The 19,527-nt window shown below is 41.8% G+C and overlaps 1 protein-coding gene across 1 annotated transcript in view; it reads right to left on the reverse strand.

Moving 5' to 3' along the window:
- The window catches only part of c5 (complement component 5), a 103,555-nt gene that overhangs the window by 57,532 nt on the left and 26,496 nt on the right, over positions 1-19,527 (reverse strand). The window contains exons 4-10 of the mRNA XM_028458185.1: positions 13,536-13,606; positions 13,275-13,372; positions 12,428-12,510; positions 12,209-12,299; positions 11,970-12,072; positions 11,613-11,745; positions 11,419-11,534 (exon numbers count right to left, since the gene is read on the reverse strand). Coding sequence (XP_028313986.1) covers positions 11,419-11,534; positions 11,613-11,745; positions 11,970-12,072; positions 12,209-12,299; positions 12,428-12,510; positions 13,275-13,372; positions 13,536-13,606 — 695 coding nt within the window. The remainder of the gene's footprint in view (positions 1-11,418; positions 11,535-11,612; positions 11,746-11,969; positions 12,073-12,208; positions 12,300-12,427; positions 12,511-13,274; positions 13,373-13,535; positions 13,607-19,527) is intronic.

Here is a 19,527-nt window from a genome sequence, read left to right on the forward strand (position 1 = left end):
CGCCCTTGTAGAAGACACGGAGCTTGAATGGGTATTGGGTCTGAAACCAGATCATCTTCTACCTTAGAATCTGTTTCGCTTCATTGTATTCCTTGCGGCGGTTCAAAATGGCCATTAGGTAATTGTGGTCAAAGTAGATCCTATGAGTGTTAACGTAGATTTCCTTCTTTTCCCAGGCCTTCCTCAATATTTCTTCCTTTGTTCGGTACTGCAAGAATTGAGCCACAATCAACCTGGGTTTATCACCATCTGGCTTTGGCACTAGAGCTCGGTGCGCCCTCTCAATGGTGAGTTCAAGGGAGTCGGGAAGGTTTAATTTCTCTTTGAGAAACTTTTCTAGAAAAACAATCACTGAACTGCCTTGTTCTTCGTTTTCTGGTACTGTACGTTAAAAATCCTGAGGTTTCTCCTCCTTGCCCTCTTGGTCGATGAGCTTTTATTCATTTTGGAACAGGGTTTTTAGCACATTTCTCATGATTAGCTCCATCATCTCCAGCTTTGTTTCCGTCGCTCCAATGCGGTTTTTGGCTCCTCCAATTCTTTGATTTGCGTTGTTGATATCTTCTCTGAAGACGTCCAGATGTTGTTTGGTTTTGTGTCTAAAATCTTGTATTTCTTGTAGAATCATTTCCAGGTTGACTTTGGTAAAAAAAAATGTTGATATCGCCTCCTGAGGAGCATTCTTGAAATTATCTCACGACCCCCACTTGGCGGTTCACAACCCATCAGAAGGTCGGGAACCCTGAATTGGGAACCACTGTTCTAAAAAACAAAATGAAAATACTGAAATGTTCTGTGTGTTACTGACTGGACCCACTAAATGTGCTTTTTATTGTGGGACTTTGATGATGTGAGCAGCTGTGTTTGGTGCTTTGCATTATCTAAATGTTTTTCTTCATTGTTTTTAAAAAATATGTTTTAATCAAACTCAGTTTTTAACTGTTTTACTTTTTTTTTACTATTTTAATACAAAAAAGTTAAACAAACTGCTGCAGAGCTGAAGCTAGCTCTTTAAAACATTTTTAAATCCAAGTTAAAGGAACTTTTTCTCTCGACTGCGGATGACTGAGAGGGAGATTTTTCATGTTTCTACTGCTGATTTAATGTTTTAATTTATATCAGTTGTGAATATTTTCTGATGCACTTTTTGATCGTGGAAAGCACATTGAATTGCCTTGTGTATGAAATGCGCGCTACAAATACATTTGCCTTGCCTTAATATTATACAAATATTGAATAATTCTTTAATAATTGTATTAGTGACCCAGACCAAACAGGCTTTGTAAAAAACAGGCAAACACAGGATAATGTGAGACAAATGTGACAAAGAATCAAGCCTAGATGCCGAGAAGACATTGACTCAGTTCAGTGGCTTTAACTCCCAGGTTATAGGATGTCTGAAATCTTTAAACTGCTCACCTACAGCCCGAATTAAAATAAATGGGAATTTTTCTAAGCCAGTTTTACTCGAAAGAGGATGCAGACAGGGATGCCCCTTCAGTTCTGCTCTCTTTGCCTTATTTATTGAGCCTCGGATTCAGGCGATCAGAGAGGATAATGATATAATGGGTATTTCTATTGGAGAGGCCCAACACAAAATTTGTGCATATGCAGATGATATTTTGATGACACTTACCTGTCCAGAGACAAGTTTACCCAGAGTACTGTTGATTCTAGAAAAAGTTGGTTCATATTCTGGCTACAGACTAAACTTACATAAAACACAGACCCTTACCTTTAACTACAATCCCGCTGAGATAATTTCAAGTAAATGCCAATTTAAATGGAAAAACAACATGATTAAATATATAGGTGTACAGATACCTAAGGACTTAACTGCCATTTATGACAACAATTATTCCCCCATCACAGCAGACATTAAAAGCAGACCTAAACCGGTGGTCACTACTACCAATGAGCATGAATAACAGAATAGAAGCAGTAAAGATGAACATATTGTCTAGGCTGCCGTTTCTCTTTCAATCACTGCCTGTGGAAATACCTCCCAAGCAGTTTAATGAATCGAATAGAATGATCTTGTCATTTATTTGGGGAAGAAAAAAAACAAAGATAAAATTCCAGACTTTACAACTCCCAAAAGACAAAGGTCGGATGGGTTTGCCCTGTCTAGAAGGTTATTATAGAGCTGCACATATACTTTACTTAATTTGTTGCTGTGACCCCACCTATGACACCAAATGGAAGATCATAGAACATAACTTAATAAAAATATCTCTCCCTTCATTAATAGGTGAAATAAATCTTCTAAATAACTATCTGAACAAACTGCCTCCCTGGGTAAGAGTTCCACTGAACATCTGGAAAAAAATACTCAAAGACAGAGAATTTGAACAAAACGCAAAAACATTACGTTGGATAGTACATGATTCAGAATTCATACCTGCTAAACTAGACAGTAGATTCAAATACTAGAGAAACGCATGAATGACTTCATTCTCAATAATAACAAATAATAAAGGATTAATGACCTTCCAACAACTAACCCACTGAACAATAGATGGATATTAGACGTCTAGTAATTTTTTAGACCCAATTTCACCCGTCTAGATTCCGTCTATTTTTAGACGGAATTTAGATATTGCACTTTAATCCATCATTCGATAACTATTTATTAAAAAAAACAACTGTAAGGTGCATAACTGATCTCCAAATACTGAATTAATTCATTAATTATGATAGCCGTTGAGCGATATACGGTATAGTATAGATATAGCCGAGATTTAGACGCCTAAATCTCTACTGCATTTCAACGTCTAGATATAGACCGAATACAGACAATTGAATTAAGTCATTATTCAATAGTTGTTTGTTTAAAAAAATAACTGCAAGGTGCAGAACTGATCTCTAAATATTGGACTAAAATAATTTTAGTAGCAAAATCATTATAAAGTATAGTTTAGATGTAGACGTCTAATATCTTGCATTTCAACATCTATAACTAGACCATGTTTTGTATTTAGATATTTTTATTTTAATCTTAGGGAAAAAAAGCCAACAATAATAATCTGATAGAATAGCCAGCTCTTTCTATGTGCAGTGCCTAACTACAGCGGTGGGAGGTAGTCACCTTATTGGTGTAGCACGCTCTCGTGACGCATCGTGCAACCACTTCTGGGCAAAATCTTATTCCGCTCACAGCAAAGTAGTGAGTGATAAAAGTTATCGGCATAGCCACAAGGCCACATGATCAGCGACGAAAAACTTTTTGGTAGCTCTGCAATACCTCTGCTTTACATCCGTATGGAGATTGTATGACCATAATGTAGCGGACAGTAGGGGGCTCCCTTTTCAATTAACTAGGTAAGGCCCCTTCCTGCCTAGTGGAGGAAGGGTCCTCGACTGCTGCTGGCTGGTGACAGGTGTGTTTTTAATTGCTTCCTCAGTTTTTTAGAATGTTAACCTGTTGTTTAACACATCCTTCTGGTTTTAGAGCTGTTTTAGGACTCCGGTGGCAGCTATTCCCCCCATTCTTTTGAGCAATTCTAAGGTAGGACAGGTGTTTTAATAATAAATGTTTATCCATTGTGTATTTGGGATTTAACATCTGTTTCCTTTTTAATTTTAGATTTTAGCCTGCTACTGTTTTGTTTAGAGTTTTTAGGGTTTCATTCTGGTTAAAAAGTTTATTTGGTGTCTTTTTGTAAATTGTGGAAACCCTATTTTAGTTCTGCACCAGTAAAGTTATACGGTCCCTGGGTCTTTTAAGTCTTAGAGTTGTTTCCCTTGGGTGTGCTTGGAAGGGGGAGTTTTCCCTTATTTCTGTTTTGTACTTAGGGCCTTTGTTATTTAATGTGTTTGTGGGTAGCACTTTTTGGTTTGTTTGGGGTGGGGCTACTTTCTCTCCAGCCATCCTTGCTTAGTTATGTTCTAAACTTTTTTTTTTTTCTGATTCTGTTTGGTCCTGGCTCAGGGGCTGTAAGGTGTTAATTGAATGTATACTTTTAGTATTGGCCATTGTTTAAAACCTAAATTTTAGTCATAGCAATAAATATTCTTTTTTAACCTTTTATGCTTACTCTTGGTCTTAATAAACTCAAATTACATCTTTTGAAAGCACTGTCTCTGCCTTTTTTTTTTTTTTTTACAAACTTATCTGTGTGTCCTTGGATATTTTTATTGCCTTTGTTATTTTAGCATTAGTTATTTTTAAGTTCAGTTCCTCCTTGGTCACAAAGTGGCGTTGTCGACAGGACCTTGTAACAGACATGTTTTTAATTGTGGATTTATTTTTACTGGTGCAGTAGTGTATAGGCTGTAGCCTTAGTAGTGAAATACAAAACAGTAGCAGGCACGGCGTTGGACCGTGGCCTAGCCCCTACCTACCTGTGACTACTTGTTTGATTCTGCTGGTCTCATCTCCATCTGCAGTGGACATGGACGTCATTGAAGCACAGCAATTGAGAGATCTGGTGAAACAACTACAAGCGGACAATGAACCTTTACATCACGAGCGAGCCGCTACTCAGGAGGATCTTGCTGAGGGTACTTCCTCTCAGAACTTTGATGGTACCCCCACTCAAAGCACCTCTGGCCATGGACTCTCAACTGCTGGTGAAGGTATTCTTTACATTCCTCGTGAACAAAATTTTTTAGAGGGAGTACGGGCATTGGTATTAATGACTGGGTAGAGGAGGTACGGGCTAGTATGCGGGCTAGGTACCTTTCACCACTTGATCAGGCTTATTTTATTTATCATCATCTCGAGGGAGAAGCAAAGGAGGAGATTTGGTACAGAGCTGTTGCTGAGCGGAAAAATCCTGAAACTATTTTAAAAATTTTGCAGGAACTGTATGGGTGTTCAAAATCATGTGTTGCTCTTCAAGAAATTTTATTTTCTAGGAAACAGCTGATGGTGAAAATCTTCCAAGAGTATTTACATGCTTTATTTTGTTTAATGGAAAAAAGTTACCAAAAGTGCTACAGGTGTGGTTCAAAAATCAGCTATTCGGTTAAGAGACCAATTTGTTGAGCATGTGGCTGGACCCATCTCTACGTAGGGAACTAAAGAGGCTTGTGAGGTTACATCCTGACTACACCCTTCTAGATCTGAGAAGTGAAGCAATTAGGTGGGAGCAAGAGGGCCAACCTTCTGACCCTAGGGGGCGCAGTCAGTCCGTACCATCATTTTGCGCAGTTCAGTGTTCTCAGACTAGGGGAATGGGGAGTTTTTCCAATAAATCTCAGGATGACGTAGCTGAGTTTAAATAATTGTTGGTTAAACAACAGGAGCAGATAAACCTCCTAAGACAAAATATGTTGCAGCTACAAAGTAGTAGACCCCTTAGTTTTAGTAGAGGTGGCCCACTTATTTGCAGACATTGTCAGCGGCCCAGTCACATTGCCCAAAACTGTCGCCAGCCACAGCATAGCCAGAGCGCGGGGCCTCCCTGTTCTCAACAGGGGCAGGCCACTTCAGCTAGTCAGCAGGCGGAAAACTAATTCCTTCTGTTTTGCAGAGCCACATGGCAGAAGGGAAGGATACTGGCTCCTCTGGCCCCAGCTTTAGAAGAAACGTTGCAGTCTCCCACCTCATAGGAACTTGTCCTACTGTAACAGTGAGTCTGAGTGGGGTAGAATTGATCCTGTGTCAAGAATTGTCTTCTTGACAAAGGATCTATGGTAACAACCATCACTGAAATATTTTTTGCTAGTAACTTCAAGCAGAAGTGATACTGCTGCCATTGGCTTGAGCTTCATGCTGCTAATGGGGTTGATATACCTTATGTTGGCTATTTTAAGGCAGATGTTGAGGTGCTAGGCAAAGTGATACCAGGTCGTGGTGTGTTGGTCGTGAGAGATCCTCCTAATAATTTGCCCCAACCTAAGGTCCCAGGCATTCTGGGCATGAATGTAATCAGAGAATGTTACAATGAGCTTTTTCAGCAGCATGGCTCCTCACTGTTTGACCTCCCTTTTGTGACAGGAGCCTCTTCCCCCTGGTTTAATGCATTCCAGTTCTGTCAGAGAGCCCAGGTAGAGGGAGGCAGCCTTAAAACAAGCATGGTGAGAGTACGAGGTCAGAGACCAGTGTGCATTCCTGCAGGTACAGTTAAGATTGTTCCAACTACATGTCCTCAAGGCAGGGTTGGTCTTTTGGAGTCAGGTCATTTTGAACCATTGGCCAGTGTGCGTTCTATTCCAGCAGGTGTGGTTATAGCCCCTGCCATGGTCGCGGTACATCGAGGCACGGCGTAAATCCCAGTGTTAAATGCAAGCACCACAGATGCCGTACTCCGTCCACGCATCCTGTAGGCATGTTGAGTCCAGCCGACAATAGTTGAGTCTACCAGAGGGTGTCACTGAGGGGTAGCGGGATTCCCCATTGAGCAGGTCAGAGCCACAATTTATTTTCAGATAGATACACAGAGTACACAGCATGGCCCTTTAGATGCTCGTGATCTCTCTGCTTTATCTCCCAATGAGTAGGACAAGGTGAGGTGTTTACTCAGGCAGTATAGTTCCGTATTTTCCACTAGCGATAGTGATTTGGGTTGTACAAGCTTCATTGCTCATGAGATTCCATTGCTCGATAACACACCTGTCATACAGAGGTTTAGGAGAATACCCCCCTCTGAGTATGAGGCAGTTAAGGCTCACATACGACAACTACTTGATAGTCAGTTGATCCGGGAGAATGGTAGCCCCTACGCCTTTCCCATTGTGATTGTCAAGAAGAAGGATGGCACCATACACCTCTGTGTTGACTACAGGCAGCTCAACAACAAAACACGCAGAGATGTATTCCTATTACCTAGGATTAGGGAGTCGCTGGATGCATTGTTGGTTCTCAACCATAGAACTTGCTAGCGGCTAGAATCAAGCCCCTGTGGCTGAGCACGACAAAATGAAAACTGCGTTTTGCACACCGTTTGGTTTATTTGAGTTCAATAGGATGCCATTTGGTTTATGTAATGCGCCTAGCACTTTCCAAAGGCTAATGGAGAGAATGTTTGGATCCCAACACTGCCAATCTCTGCTCTTATACCTTGACGATGTTGTTGTTTATTCCTCCTCCGTAGATGACCACCTCCAGCACCTGGGTGCTGTTTTGAGCCGACTGCAACAAGAAGGCCTCAAGGTAAAGCTTTCAAAATGTAACTTCTTCAGAAAGGAAGTGACGTACCTTGGCCATGTAATTTCTGCCGATGGAGTGTCCACAGACCCAGAAAAAATCACCGCCGTAGCTGGCTGGCCTTGTCCTGACACTACAATGGAATTGAGATTTTTTTTAGGCTTTGCCAGATACTATCGGAGGTTTGTCAATGGCTTTGCAAAGATGGCAGCCCCTCTCCACTAGCTGATTGTGGAGGTGCAGAAAGCCCAGGAGCAATCCAAGCGGCAACTTCTGGTAGCCAGCTGGACGGGTGAATGCGAAAAGAGCTTCAATGATCTAAAAGCCATCTTGGTGAGTGCACCTGTTCTTGCTTATGCAAACTTCTCCTTGCCATTTATTTTAGAAAGTGATGCTAGCTTCAATGGACTCGGAGCCGTGCTCTCACAAGAGCAGGAGGGTAAAGTGCGGCCAATAGCGTATGCCAGTCGGGGCCTCAGAAACAGCGAGAAACATGTCAAACTATAGCGCCATGAAACTCGAGTTCCTGGCATTAAAATGGGCAATGACTGAGAAATTTTGGGACTACCTCCATGGTCAAAGATGCACAGTATGGACAGACAATAACCCTCTTAGTCACTTAGAAACTGCAAAACTGGGGGCAGCAGAACAGGGGTGGGCTGCCCAGTTAGCGTCGTTTGACTTTACCATACGTTACAGGTCTGGCAGAACAAATACTAATGCTGATGCTCTGTCAAGATGGCCAAAAATGGAGCAATGCCATCCCACTGATGCTTCAGAGATCTGCACCTCCTAATCCTGCCCTCCAGGTAACTCAAGCCACCATCTCTGCCTTTCCCCCCCACCATTCAGCAGGGGAGTTGATTGCCTTACAACAAGCTGATAAAGTAATAGGGACATTTTTGACATTCTGGCGCAACCAGAGACGCCCGGACCGGTTACAGGAGATGAACGGGGTGCTGTATCGCCACACACAGAGGTCGGATGGAGGAGAGGACCGTTACTAGCTGCTTTTGCCGGCCTGCCTAAAAGAGGAAGTACTTCAGCAGCTGCATCATGAACATGGCCATCAAGGCTTGGAGAGAACCACGGATTTGGTCAGGCAGAGATGCTACTGGCCCCTTATGCACAAGGACATTAAGGATTGGGGTCAACGTTGTGAGCGCTGTACTCTTGCCAAGGCCTCACTGCCCCACATCAAAGTAGCGATGGGTCATCTGCTAGCGTCCAGACCCAATGAAGTGTTAGCCATTGACTTTACCTTACTCGAAACCTCACAAGATGGTATGGAGAATGTGCTCGTAATGACAGATGTGTTTTCCAAGTTTACACAGGCTGTTGCTACAAGGGAGCTTCAACTGTGGCTCACATTTTGGTACATGAATGGTTCTACCATATCTCCCCATTGACTTCCTCCTTGGCCGGGTTTCACAAGCCAATGAGAGCAGAGTGGAGGACTGGGTCGAGGAGCACCGGATGAGACTACAGGTGGCCTTTGCAAACGGCTTCACCTTATCCAATGCACTTGTGCGCATTGATTGACTAGACTTGACTTAGCGTTCGTCGGACTGAAGGTCGTCAAAGTTCAAGAATTGTCACTTTCTGCAAGAAAGAGATAGGTGCTGAAGGACATATAGTAAAATGTTCAGTTTTGCAATATTGCATCAGTTTAGCATTTGCTTGCATGTAGGCCTAGTGTGTTGGTTGCTAGCATGATGGATAGCTTGTTGCTAGCTTACTCAGTGTGGGCCCAACAGCATCGATTAGTCAGTGCTAACTTGGCGTTCAGTGGTTTGTTTCTTTTACTTTCAAATGTGTTATCATGAAAGTAATTAAGGGCCTGCTTTCTCTGTTGGAGCCAAGATTAAAAGCTTCTCGTTATGCTATTTTCCAAACAAATGAAGAATCCTTCTGGACTGTACTAGCTAATTTCTGCAATTATTACTGGAAAGTCTTCTTTTTTTTGTTTACAGAGTCTGTTCACATTGCCTTCCCGCAGGCGATGGAGGAACAGGTCGGAGCAGCGATGGGAGAGCATTTAAAGCAGGCACCAGCTCGATGTGGTTGGGGGGGGGGGCTACAGGAGGCAAAGAACATCACCTAGCAATTTTTTTTACACCTCAAAAAGTAGTTAATAGTAGTTAGTAGTAATATTAGTAATAGTGGTCAAAGAGTAGTAGTTAAATAGTTTCTATCACACAAACGTGTTTATGTTATTACGTCTAAATGTATATTAGACGTCTAAAAAACTTTAATTGCTATACCCCTGGTAGACCAATTTTAGACTAGACGTCTAAGGAACATTTAGACGTATATTAGACGTATAATAGACCTTAAAATGCTCGGTGGGAAGAAACACCTTTAACCTGGAGAAATCTGATTTTTTCAGATACTTCCAAATGAGATATTGCTATGACAAAAATATGAAATGGACAACAGAGAAATGATTAATTGTGATTAAAATATTTATGGAAGCACACAAAGGCAATGCCACCAGAAAATTGATTGCTAAAATGTACACATCTTTGCAGCTAGAGAGAGGTCACTCCTAGTGGTTAAGGACGCTGGGCTTGTAATCGGAGGGTTGCCGGTTCAAGCTTCACCTGGGCCATCACTGTGGGATGTTGAGCAAGTCCCTTAACCCCGAACTGCTCCCCAGGCGCCGCAAAAATGGCTGCCCACTGCTCCTCAGGGATGGGTTAAATGCAGAGGACAAATTCCATGTATGTAACAACATTACATGGCCAATTAAAAGCGAAAGCCCCGATTTAATTAATTAAATTTAATTAAATTTAATTTTAATTACATATGTTAAGACAAAATGGGAATAGGAAGCTAAGTTAAAGATAACTGAGGAGGACTGGCTCAACATCTGCAAAACACAGTCATTCACCTCAAGCTCGGGTCTGTGGAGAGAGTTTGCATGGAAAAATATCTTAAGATTTTTGATCACTCCAAAGATCAAAGGATCCCAGACTAACAGGTCTGAGCTTGGTCACTGTTGGAGGTTGTGTGGCAATACGTCTGCTGGGCATTTCCACATTTTTTGGGAGTGTCATGCGCTTTCACTATTTTGGGGAAATGTGATAAGATAATTTAGATTAATTGTAGGCTCAGATATAGACTGCTCTTTCAGTCTTATGTATTTAGGGAATTTACCAACAAAAATTAAAAAAAAACAAGAGAGGTCTTTAATACAAATTTTATTAGCTAGTTGCAAAAAAGCAATAACCAGAAAATGGCTCAGTAAAGAGCCACCGTCTACTTCAGAATGGAAAGCGATCATTGGAGAGATTTATACTATGGAGCGTCTGACCTTCTCTCTGAGATATGCCAGTGCTAAGTCTGAGAGGTACTGGAACCATGGAAATCTTACACAAATCTGGAACAATGAAAGTGTTTGCTCTGTCCTGTACAAATGTCTTACTCTATAATTTGTAGAATTAATATCTTTTTTTTTTCCTGCGTTTGCAGAGGATATTGATGAATATGATGTACAGATTAATGTGTTTCTGGCTCTCAGCTTCTGATTTACATTTTCAAAAAGATCAAACTCAGGAATTAATGCACGTTGAACCTGTACTGACCCTGTGTGCTATCCTTATTGTTATATCCTTGTTTGCTGTTTGTTTTGTGTAAAAATGTCTAATAAAAACAAGGTATTAAAAAAATTATAATAATAATTGTAATAATATAGTTATAATAATTGTGATAGCATAAATAATACAATTTAATTATTTACAATACCCCCCCTTCCCAACGCAGTAGATCAGGAAACGCTGTCAGTGGTAAAAAATTAGCTTGCTAGCTGAAAAAGTGTGTGCACCCCTGATCCACACTCTCCTCCCTCAAAAATCCTCAAACTCTCGCTCTCTTTCTCCATCTGAACTATCAAAACACTATCCAGACTTCAATAACCCAAATATATAAACTCTATATATTACTCTGGGACTCAAGCTTCCTCCTACTATCAGAAATTGTTAGGCTGTTAGGTTGAATGGAGTCTTTAAATTTGCCATAGGAATGAATGTGAGTTGTTGTTTGTCTGTGTGTTGCCCTGTGATGGATGCGCAATGAAAGAAGCTGGAGATAGACACCAGCAGATCGCCGTGACCTTGAAAAAAAAGGACCAAGTGGGTCAGAAAACTAATGGATGGGTGGAATACCAATACCGAGTATCGGTAGTGGTATCGGTTCAAAAGTGAAAGGTACCCATCTCTAAAGGATTTCCTTTCCCTTTGTTCGGACCATGCACCGCTCCGATGGCTCCATTGCACCTGTAACATGTGTTGAACATGCTCCTGGTTGGTAGGTAGCAAGCTCACCTGTATATTGTAGGGGAGTCGTGGTTTAATAAACGGCGGCGTGGAGACAAGGCTCAAAGTGAACGGAGACTTGACGAACTTCACTGCAGCGAACTCAAACTCCTGACTGATGCCTCCTGTCACAGGACAACTAGTTAGTTTACTCAGCGGCTTAGCCTGGTTAACCTGGTCAACTCGTGGTTAGAGAGCTGCACCATATCTCTCCTTCACCAGGACGGCGATGTAGAGGTACTTGTTCATCAGCCCACTGAGATCATTCACCATGTTGTGATTGGACAGAATCTGCTGCATGTTCACCATCACCATCACATGACCTGAGGAGGACAGCTACATACACACACACACACACACACACGCACAACACACACACACACACACTGACACACACACACATACACACAAATAGACACACACACACACACACACAGAGAGAGAGAGAAATAGAGAGATAGACACACACAGACATATCATATGGTGAACTCAGTGATTGGCTCCACCCCTAATAATCAATAATGACCAATGATAGAAAAGCTCCTCCCTCTTACCACTACTCTCCTGACTGAGTTGGGGATGATGACTGGACGATTGTTCCCACTGATGTATCCATAGCGAAGGAAGACCTCACCATTGGACACTGGAGCTCCATGAAGGTACCTGAAGGTACCAGCGATGTTTGCCTCAGCTTGTTTATTCATTCATAAATTAATTAATTCATTCATTCCATGAAGGCACCTGACACCAGTGACTTTTACCTCTGCTCATTAATTCATTTTTTCATTCACTTTCTCACCTGGCAGAAACCTTGAAGTTGAAGCGACTGAAGCGATCGTAGCTGATATAGTTAGCCTCTGGTTCAATGCTGATGGTGAAACTGGGAAGAACTGGACCGAGGGTGAACATTTAATTTCCTACCCTAAATTTTATCATGTCATCATCACCATCATCATCATCACCATTACCATCATCGTCATCATCATCATCGTCATCAAAGGAAGCATCAGTAAAGTACCGTATTCTTTAACTTCAAAGTTTGTTTGGGCCAAAGTGGAAAAGTCCTCAGAGTACGAAGCTGTGATGGTCCAAATCCCCAACCTGAACACACACAAGACCAGTAAGACCTGAACACACTTGAGACCAGTAAGACTTGAACACACGTGAGACCAGTAAGACCTGGGGCCTCATTTATAAAAGTGTTCCTAGGTAAGCACACTTCAGCTGGCGTACACTAAAAACCAGGAAGTGCGTACAAATCTTTTTTTACAATTTATAAACGAGGGCGCACGTACGTCTCATGCCTGTTTCCGTTCATAAATCACAATCAACTCGAAGGTTGGCGCACATGAAAAAACACCTTACTCCGCCCATTTGGTGCCCATAAAAGGTCAGGTGAACGCTCTAAATGAATATTCACAAATACGAATCATGCTGCATCGAAGGGGAAAACGAGCAAATGAAACAAAACAAATTTCACTCAATGTGAGGTGGAGGTATTAATTGTTGAGGTGAACACACGCAGGAGAGCATAATGTGGTGACACAGTGTGCATTACAAATGATAGAAAGGCAGATCATGTTGCGTTGCCTCAGTAGACTGTGACTGGTGAAAAATAAACGATCACACTAAAAGCGGAGGAGAAAATGTGGATCTCTCCTCATAGGAAGAATGTCTGTTCAACAGGTGGAGGAAAGGGGCGGAGCTCAGTCTCACAAAAAGCTGGAGGATCAGTGGGGAGCGGCATTTATAAATGAGGCCCCTGAACAGACATGAAACCAGTAATACTAGAACACACATGAGACTAGTAAGACCTGAACACACATGTTAGTGTGTGTGTGTGTGTGCGTGCGTGCGTGCGTTACTTTGGGCTGATTGGGATCCTAAACGGGTTCTGCATGGATGGAACTCCATTGTTTGGGTCGATCATCTTCACGATGTCCACGGTGCTGTGGTCTGGATCCTGGAGGTCAGTGGAACACTTTTTGAGTCGTTCTAATGGAAACTACACTAATGTACAAATTCTGTCTGTATGTTATTAATCAAATAATGTAAAAACATGAGCGTATACTGTAAAAACAAGGTGAACACTGCCCCCTGCTGGTCCAGCAGGTCATTGCACTCACCCTGAAGGTGAGAAGGACGCTGCGTTTGGCCGGTCGGAGCTCTTGGTTCAAGGAGAAGGCCCGAACTTTGACTGCTCAAAACAGGACACACAATGATGTCACATCAGGGCTGTAGCTGTGATCACTCCATAAACTGGTGGAGCAGACCAGGCCCAGCCACTCCGACTGAGCTCTGAGTTCATTTCATCATAAGTTTTCACTTCTGTGTACAAATGTGAGTAAAATGCTTGAACTATAGAGCGAAAAGATTATTTATATCTAAGTCTATCTTGTAGGCTCTGGCATTCTGTTGCTTTGGTTTGAACACACACAACCGTGAACTGTTTTCATGACCTCAAGATTTCACTTTGATATATGGCTAAGACACATCGGTACCAGACTCCGCTGGATGCAAGGAGGGTTCAGTCATAAAGATACACAGATAGACGCAGACACGGACATAGGTTTCTTCCTCCGCCCACCTGTGTGTGTATTTCAGTCAGGATCCATCCGTCCATCAATTTTATGACCCGCTTGTTCCTGTTTCCAGGGTTGCAAAGGTCTGCTGGTGCTTAGTCAGAATCACTTTAGTCAATTTTTTTTAACACCATGCAGTTTAGATTTGGCAGTAAGGCTCTGCTCTGGGACCTCTCTGCCCTACCACACAGTTGTGTGGAAAACCCAACACAAAGGGAGCTCCCCCTCACTTTTCCATGAGCTACATGGAAAGGCATAAGCAGAGAGAGTGGTCAGCAAGACCTCCTCGAACCGAAACACAGATGTTAGGTGGCAACAGGAGACACTGTTTAATTAGACAGAAGAGGAGGAGCTGGGGGGTGGGTGGCGAGGCGTTTGCGATCGAAGTGTGCAAAAGTAGGCATGTTCCAGTGGTTTAAATACAGCACCGTGACTAACTCTAACCAATGAGAAGAATGGAACATGATCAGCTGGATGATTAACTGAATTAGGGGATGGATGCTGTCGGTTGTTGACAGCTACTGTCAGCTGATGGAGCTGGGCTAGCTTGACTTCTGTGCCTCCCTGAACTAACACGATGCTCAATTTCAGTCAGGATCACTTTAGTCAAATTGTTTATTAGCATGCAGTTTAGATTTGGTGGTAAAGCTGTGTTCTGGGACCTCTCTGCCCTTCTATGCAGAACGTGAAAACCCCGAAGAGAAGGGAGCTCCCCCTCGCTCTTCCATGAGCTACATGGAAAGGAATAGGCAGAGAGACCGGTCAGCAGGACCCCCAACCTCACTGCCATGCCTTTCACGCTCCTGCATGGAATTACTGCCCTAAGCTGTCAGAGCGGTCAGCTTGGCGCCTAAAAACGCCATAACAGATTTTGCGTCTTTCATGTGCTTGCATGGAAAAGCCAGTAGAAACATAACTGAAAAAATAAATATATATATATATATATATATATATATATATATATATATATATATATATATATATATATATATATATATATATATATATATAGATTGATAAATTAACAATTAATAAATAATGAATAACTAGTTTAACTAGAGTAGCTGGCTATGATCAAATAACAGATGCGGGATGCTACTTTGGGGAGCTTAGACGTATATATATATATATATATATATATATATATATATATATATAGTGTTGGGGAGTAATAGATTACATCTAACGGTGTTCCGTAATCAGAATGAGTAACTTTAATCCGTTACAGTTACAGTTTAAATGGTTGATAATCGAATTACAGGTACATTGTTAAAATCAATGGATTATACAATGTTACTTCTCAGTTTCGCGGGTTTATTCACTCTCAATATGGCAACGCAATGCTTTTCCCAGAAGAAATGTGAAAAAAAAATATTTGCGTCGGTCACTTAATCTAATGATGTCGGAAGATGAGCAGTGGGAAATAGACGTGGAACAGGAGGCAGAGCTGGAGCCTGAACTGGGGAGAAAGCTTTTCTTGTGTGGTCTCTGCAGCACAGAGCACTTATGGATGCTGTGAGATGATGGCTTTAAAACACTTTCAGCAGAAGAGTGACAAAGTTTAACAAACTTTCCGGATATTTCAACCGGGCAACCGTCACCACACAGGCTATTCACAGTTAGCAAGCTTATGTTAGCTTTTCTTCAATGTTGGGTATCAATGTAATGATGTGAGGGCAGAGAATAATTGATCAATAGAGAGATAACTCAGCTAACTGTGTTTGTGAGCTTGCAGACGCTGTGTGTGTGCATGTGAAAAGGTGCCAATCAATCAATTAGTCTTTTATTTGTATAGCGCCAAATCATAACCAATGGTATCTCAAGACACTTTACAGTAGAGCAGTCTTAAGGACGGACTCTTCATTTTATGGATACACACATATGCATATATATACGTATATACACATACATATGTATCCCACACCCAACATGAATTCATCATGGCGGCAAGGAAAACCTTCTGTTAAGCAGCAGGAACCTTGTGTGGATCCCATTCCTATGATGAACAGCCATCCACGTTATGCTGTGTTGGGTGTGTGCAGAGGAAAGGGTGGAGACAGAGTTGTTGAGACTCTGTAACTCCACACTGAGGATCCCACGGACCTGCAAGACAAAAGCCAGGAGTACAGGAGCAAACACACAAGGGAAGAAGCAGACATAGAGGGAGTGTTTGAGAGAGGAATGGGACCCTCTCCAGTCCCTCTCTAACCTAAATGACCTCTCTCTTAACGCCCTCTCCAACCTCTCTCCAACCGAGCTTGCCAGACCCCCCGGCAGTCTATGCCTATTGCATCTTAACTATGAGCTGGTTCCTAACTAAAAGCTTTACCAAAGAGAAATGTTTTGAGCCTAACCTTGAAGGTAGAGAGGGTGTCTGCCCCCCGAACCGTGGTTGGTAGATGGTTCCAGAGAAGTGGGGCCTGATAACTGAAAGCTCTTCCTCCTATACTACTTCTAGAGACAAATGGAACAACGAGTAGGCCAGCATTTTGAGAGCGTAGTGTTCTGGGGGGATTGTATGGCACTACAAGCTCCTTGAGATAGACTGGTGCCTGTCCATTTAGGGCTTTATAAGTGAGAAGAAGAATCTTGAATTATATTCTATATTTTATGGGAAGCCAATGCAGAGAGGCTAATACAGGAGTAATGTGATCTCTTCTCCTAGTTTTAGTCAGTACACGTGCTGCAGCATTTGGAACCAGCTGAAGTGTCTTAAGCGACTTGCTCGGGCAGCCTGCTAAAAGAGAATTACAATAATCCAGTCGAGAGGTAACAAAAGCATGGACTAGCTTTTCGGCGTCGCTCTGAGACAGGATAGATCTGATTTTAGCAATGTTACGGAGATGAAAGAAGGCAGTTCTTGAAGTTTGTTTTATGTGAGAGTTGAAGGATAAATCCTGATCAAATAGAACCCCAAGGTTTCTAACAGTTGTGCTTTGGGCCAGAGTAATGCCATCTAGGGCAGTTAGGCTAGCATAGGTTTCACTAAGGTGTCGTGGGCCCAGTACAATGACCTCAGTCTTGTCTGAGTTAAGAAGAAGAAAATTTTGGTCCATCCAGGCCCTAATGTCCTTTAGACAGGCCTCAAGTTTAGATAGCTGATTTGTCTCACCTGGCTTCATTGATACATACAGTTGGGTATCATCAGCATAGCAGTGAAAGTTAACAGAGTATTTTCTCATAACATTACCAAGGGGGAGCATATAGATACAGAAGAGGATTGGACCTAGCACAGAGCCCTGAGGAACCCCGTAGCTTACTTTAGTGTACACAGAAGACCTATTATTCACGTGTACAAACTGGTACCTATCAGATAGGTAGGACTTAAACCAGTTTAGGGCAGTCCCTGTGATTCTAAGTAATTCCTCTAATCTCTCTAGTAGAATATAGTGATCTATAGTGTCAAAAGCTGCACTAAGATCTAATAAAACCAGCACTGAGAGTCATCCTTCATCTGAAGCCCAGAGTAGATCATTAGTTACTTTAACTAAAGCAGTCTCTGTGCTGTGTTGAGCTCTGAAACCTGACTGGAAGTCCTCGAACAGGCTGTTGTTTTGAAGGAAGTCAGAGCTGAGCCGCCACAACTTTCTCAAGAATCTTTGAAATAAAAGGAAGATTAGATATAGGCCTGTAGTTTGCTAAAGTGCTGGAATCAAGAGTAGGTTTTTTGAGAAGGGGTTTGATTACAGCTACTTTAAAGGACTGTGGCACGTAACCTATTGATAGGGATATATTTATTGTCTCCAACAAAGATGGGCAGACCTGGGGAACAACTTCTTTAAACAGCTTAGTTGGGATCGGATCTGAAAGGCAGGTCGATGGTTTGGAGGATGAAATAATAGAGTTAAGTTCCTGAAGTCCTATATGTGTGAAACAGTTTAGGTTAGGCCTATTTACATTTAATGGTACAGCATGCCCAGGTGAAGGCAGGGAGTGGCTAATTTTATCTCTAATCTTATGAATTTTATCGTTAAAAAATGTCATAAAGTCCTCACAGCTGAGGGCTAGAGGAATCATGGGCTCAATAGAGCTCTGACTTTGTGTTAGCCTGGCTACAGTGCTGAAAAGGTACCTCAGATTATTTTTATTTTCTTCAAATAGTGAGGAGTAGTATGTAGATCGACTATGTTGTAAGGCTGTCATGTATTTACTATGGCTTTCCTGCCAGAGTATTCGTGACTCTCTCTAATTTACGGGTTGTTTGAGTGTGCGAGTTTCAGAGCTAAACCACGGAGCTTTCCTCTGACATTTAATAGGTACAAGTGTATTTTATTGCAGGTGTTTTTAATATGATGGTTTAATACTGCTAATGATTTCATGGCTGATCTGCTTGTAAGATGAAGCAGTCACAGCTTTTTTTTGTTCAGGAAATGGAGGATATCACATTTCTCTCATTCTACATTTCACTGTTAAAATGTGATGCCTGAACATGCTCTTAATTAGAGTTCAACTGTAATTCTGGTAACTGATTTATTATTTTTTGTTTTTTGTATAGTTGCCATTTACATATGGTTGTTGATCACATTGATTATTGCTCAACATTGTTGTTTCTGCCTGTTGGACTATTTATTGTCCAAATATTTGAAAGCTTTAAATTAAAGAAATGCTTGAAAATGCCACACATTGATTCCAGAGCTCATTGGATTGTTTTCAGTGTGATTTGCTTCTTTGGATTAATCCTGAGGAAATACTTGGACGTTCAGCAGAGTTCAGCTGCTCATCTCTCACAGTGTGAACATCTCACTAGTATCTAAACTAATAACTAGTAATACAGAGATTTTCTGATAAATATTAAAGGTACACAATATTTTTAAGACATGTTTTGACCTTATAGATTATGTTGTGCTTAAATTGAACTCTTCTTGAAAAACCATGTGTAATAGACTAGTCAATAGTCGATAAGGAAAAATCAGTCTAGTCGACAAGGAGAATAGTCAGTTAGCAACATTCCTCATTTCTATCTACTTACTTTGTCCGTGCCTTTCACGCACCTGAGTGGAAGTACCTATGCGGTGGAATTACCTAAGCAGGGAGAGTGGTCAGCATGACCCCTAAAATGACATAGCTTTTTTTTTTCTTTTGAGCCTTGGGGATGGCTTTGGCCTCAGGTCATAGGCAACGTTCATAAACAGAAGATGATCAGTGGCCCATTGCCTTGAGCATAGAAAATGGGGTAATAGAAGCTGCAGTTGCTGCAGCTCAGATGAGGAAGGAGTGGGCAGTGTAGCGTTCCGGCTGGAGCCTGCATGCAAAGGAGGCAAAGGTGAGAAGCAAACCATGCAAAGGGTTGAAGGATCCTGAGCATGAAGTGAACTCACCACCTCTTAGAATGCCATAAAACACTGTGAGGAAGGCTGTCTCTAATAAGGGATCTGTCTAGGGATTGAAACACCCATTTCTTAGATGTGCGATGAATTTTTTGAAGAGTGGGAGAGTGAGAGGGAGGTGGGCATCAATGCCTTGTGGTTTTTCTTTCATCAGGCCATTTAGCAGGAGATGGATGGGTTTTCCAACAAGCTGTTGGTGAAGGGATCCA

The sequence above is a fragment of the Gouania willdenowi genome, chromosome 9, assembly GCF_900634775.1.
Source record: "Gouania willdenowi chromosome 9, fGouWil2.1, whole genome shotgun sequence".
NCBI lineage: Eukaryota > Metazoa > Chordata > Actinopteri > Blenniiformes > Gobiesocidae > Gouania > Gouania willdenowi.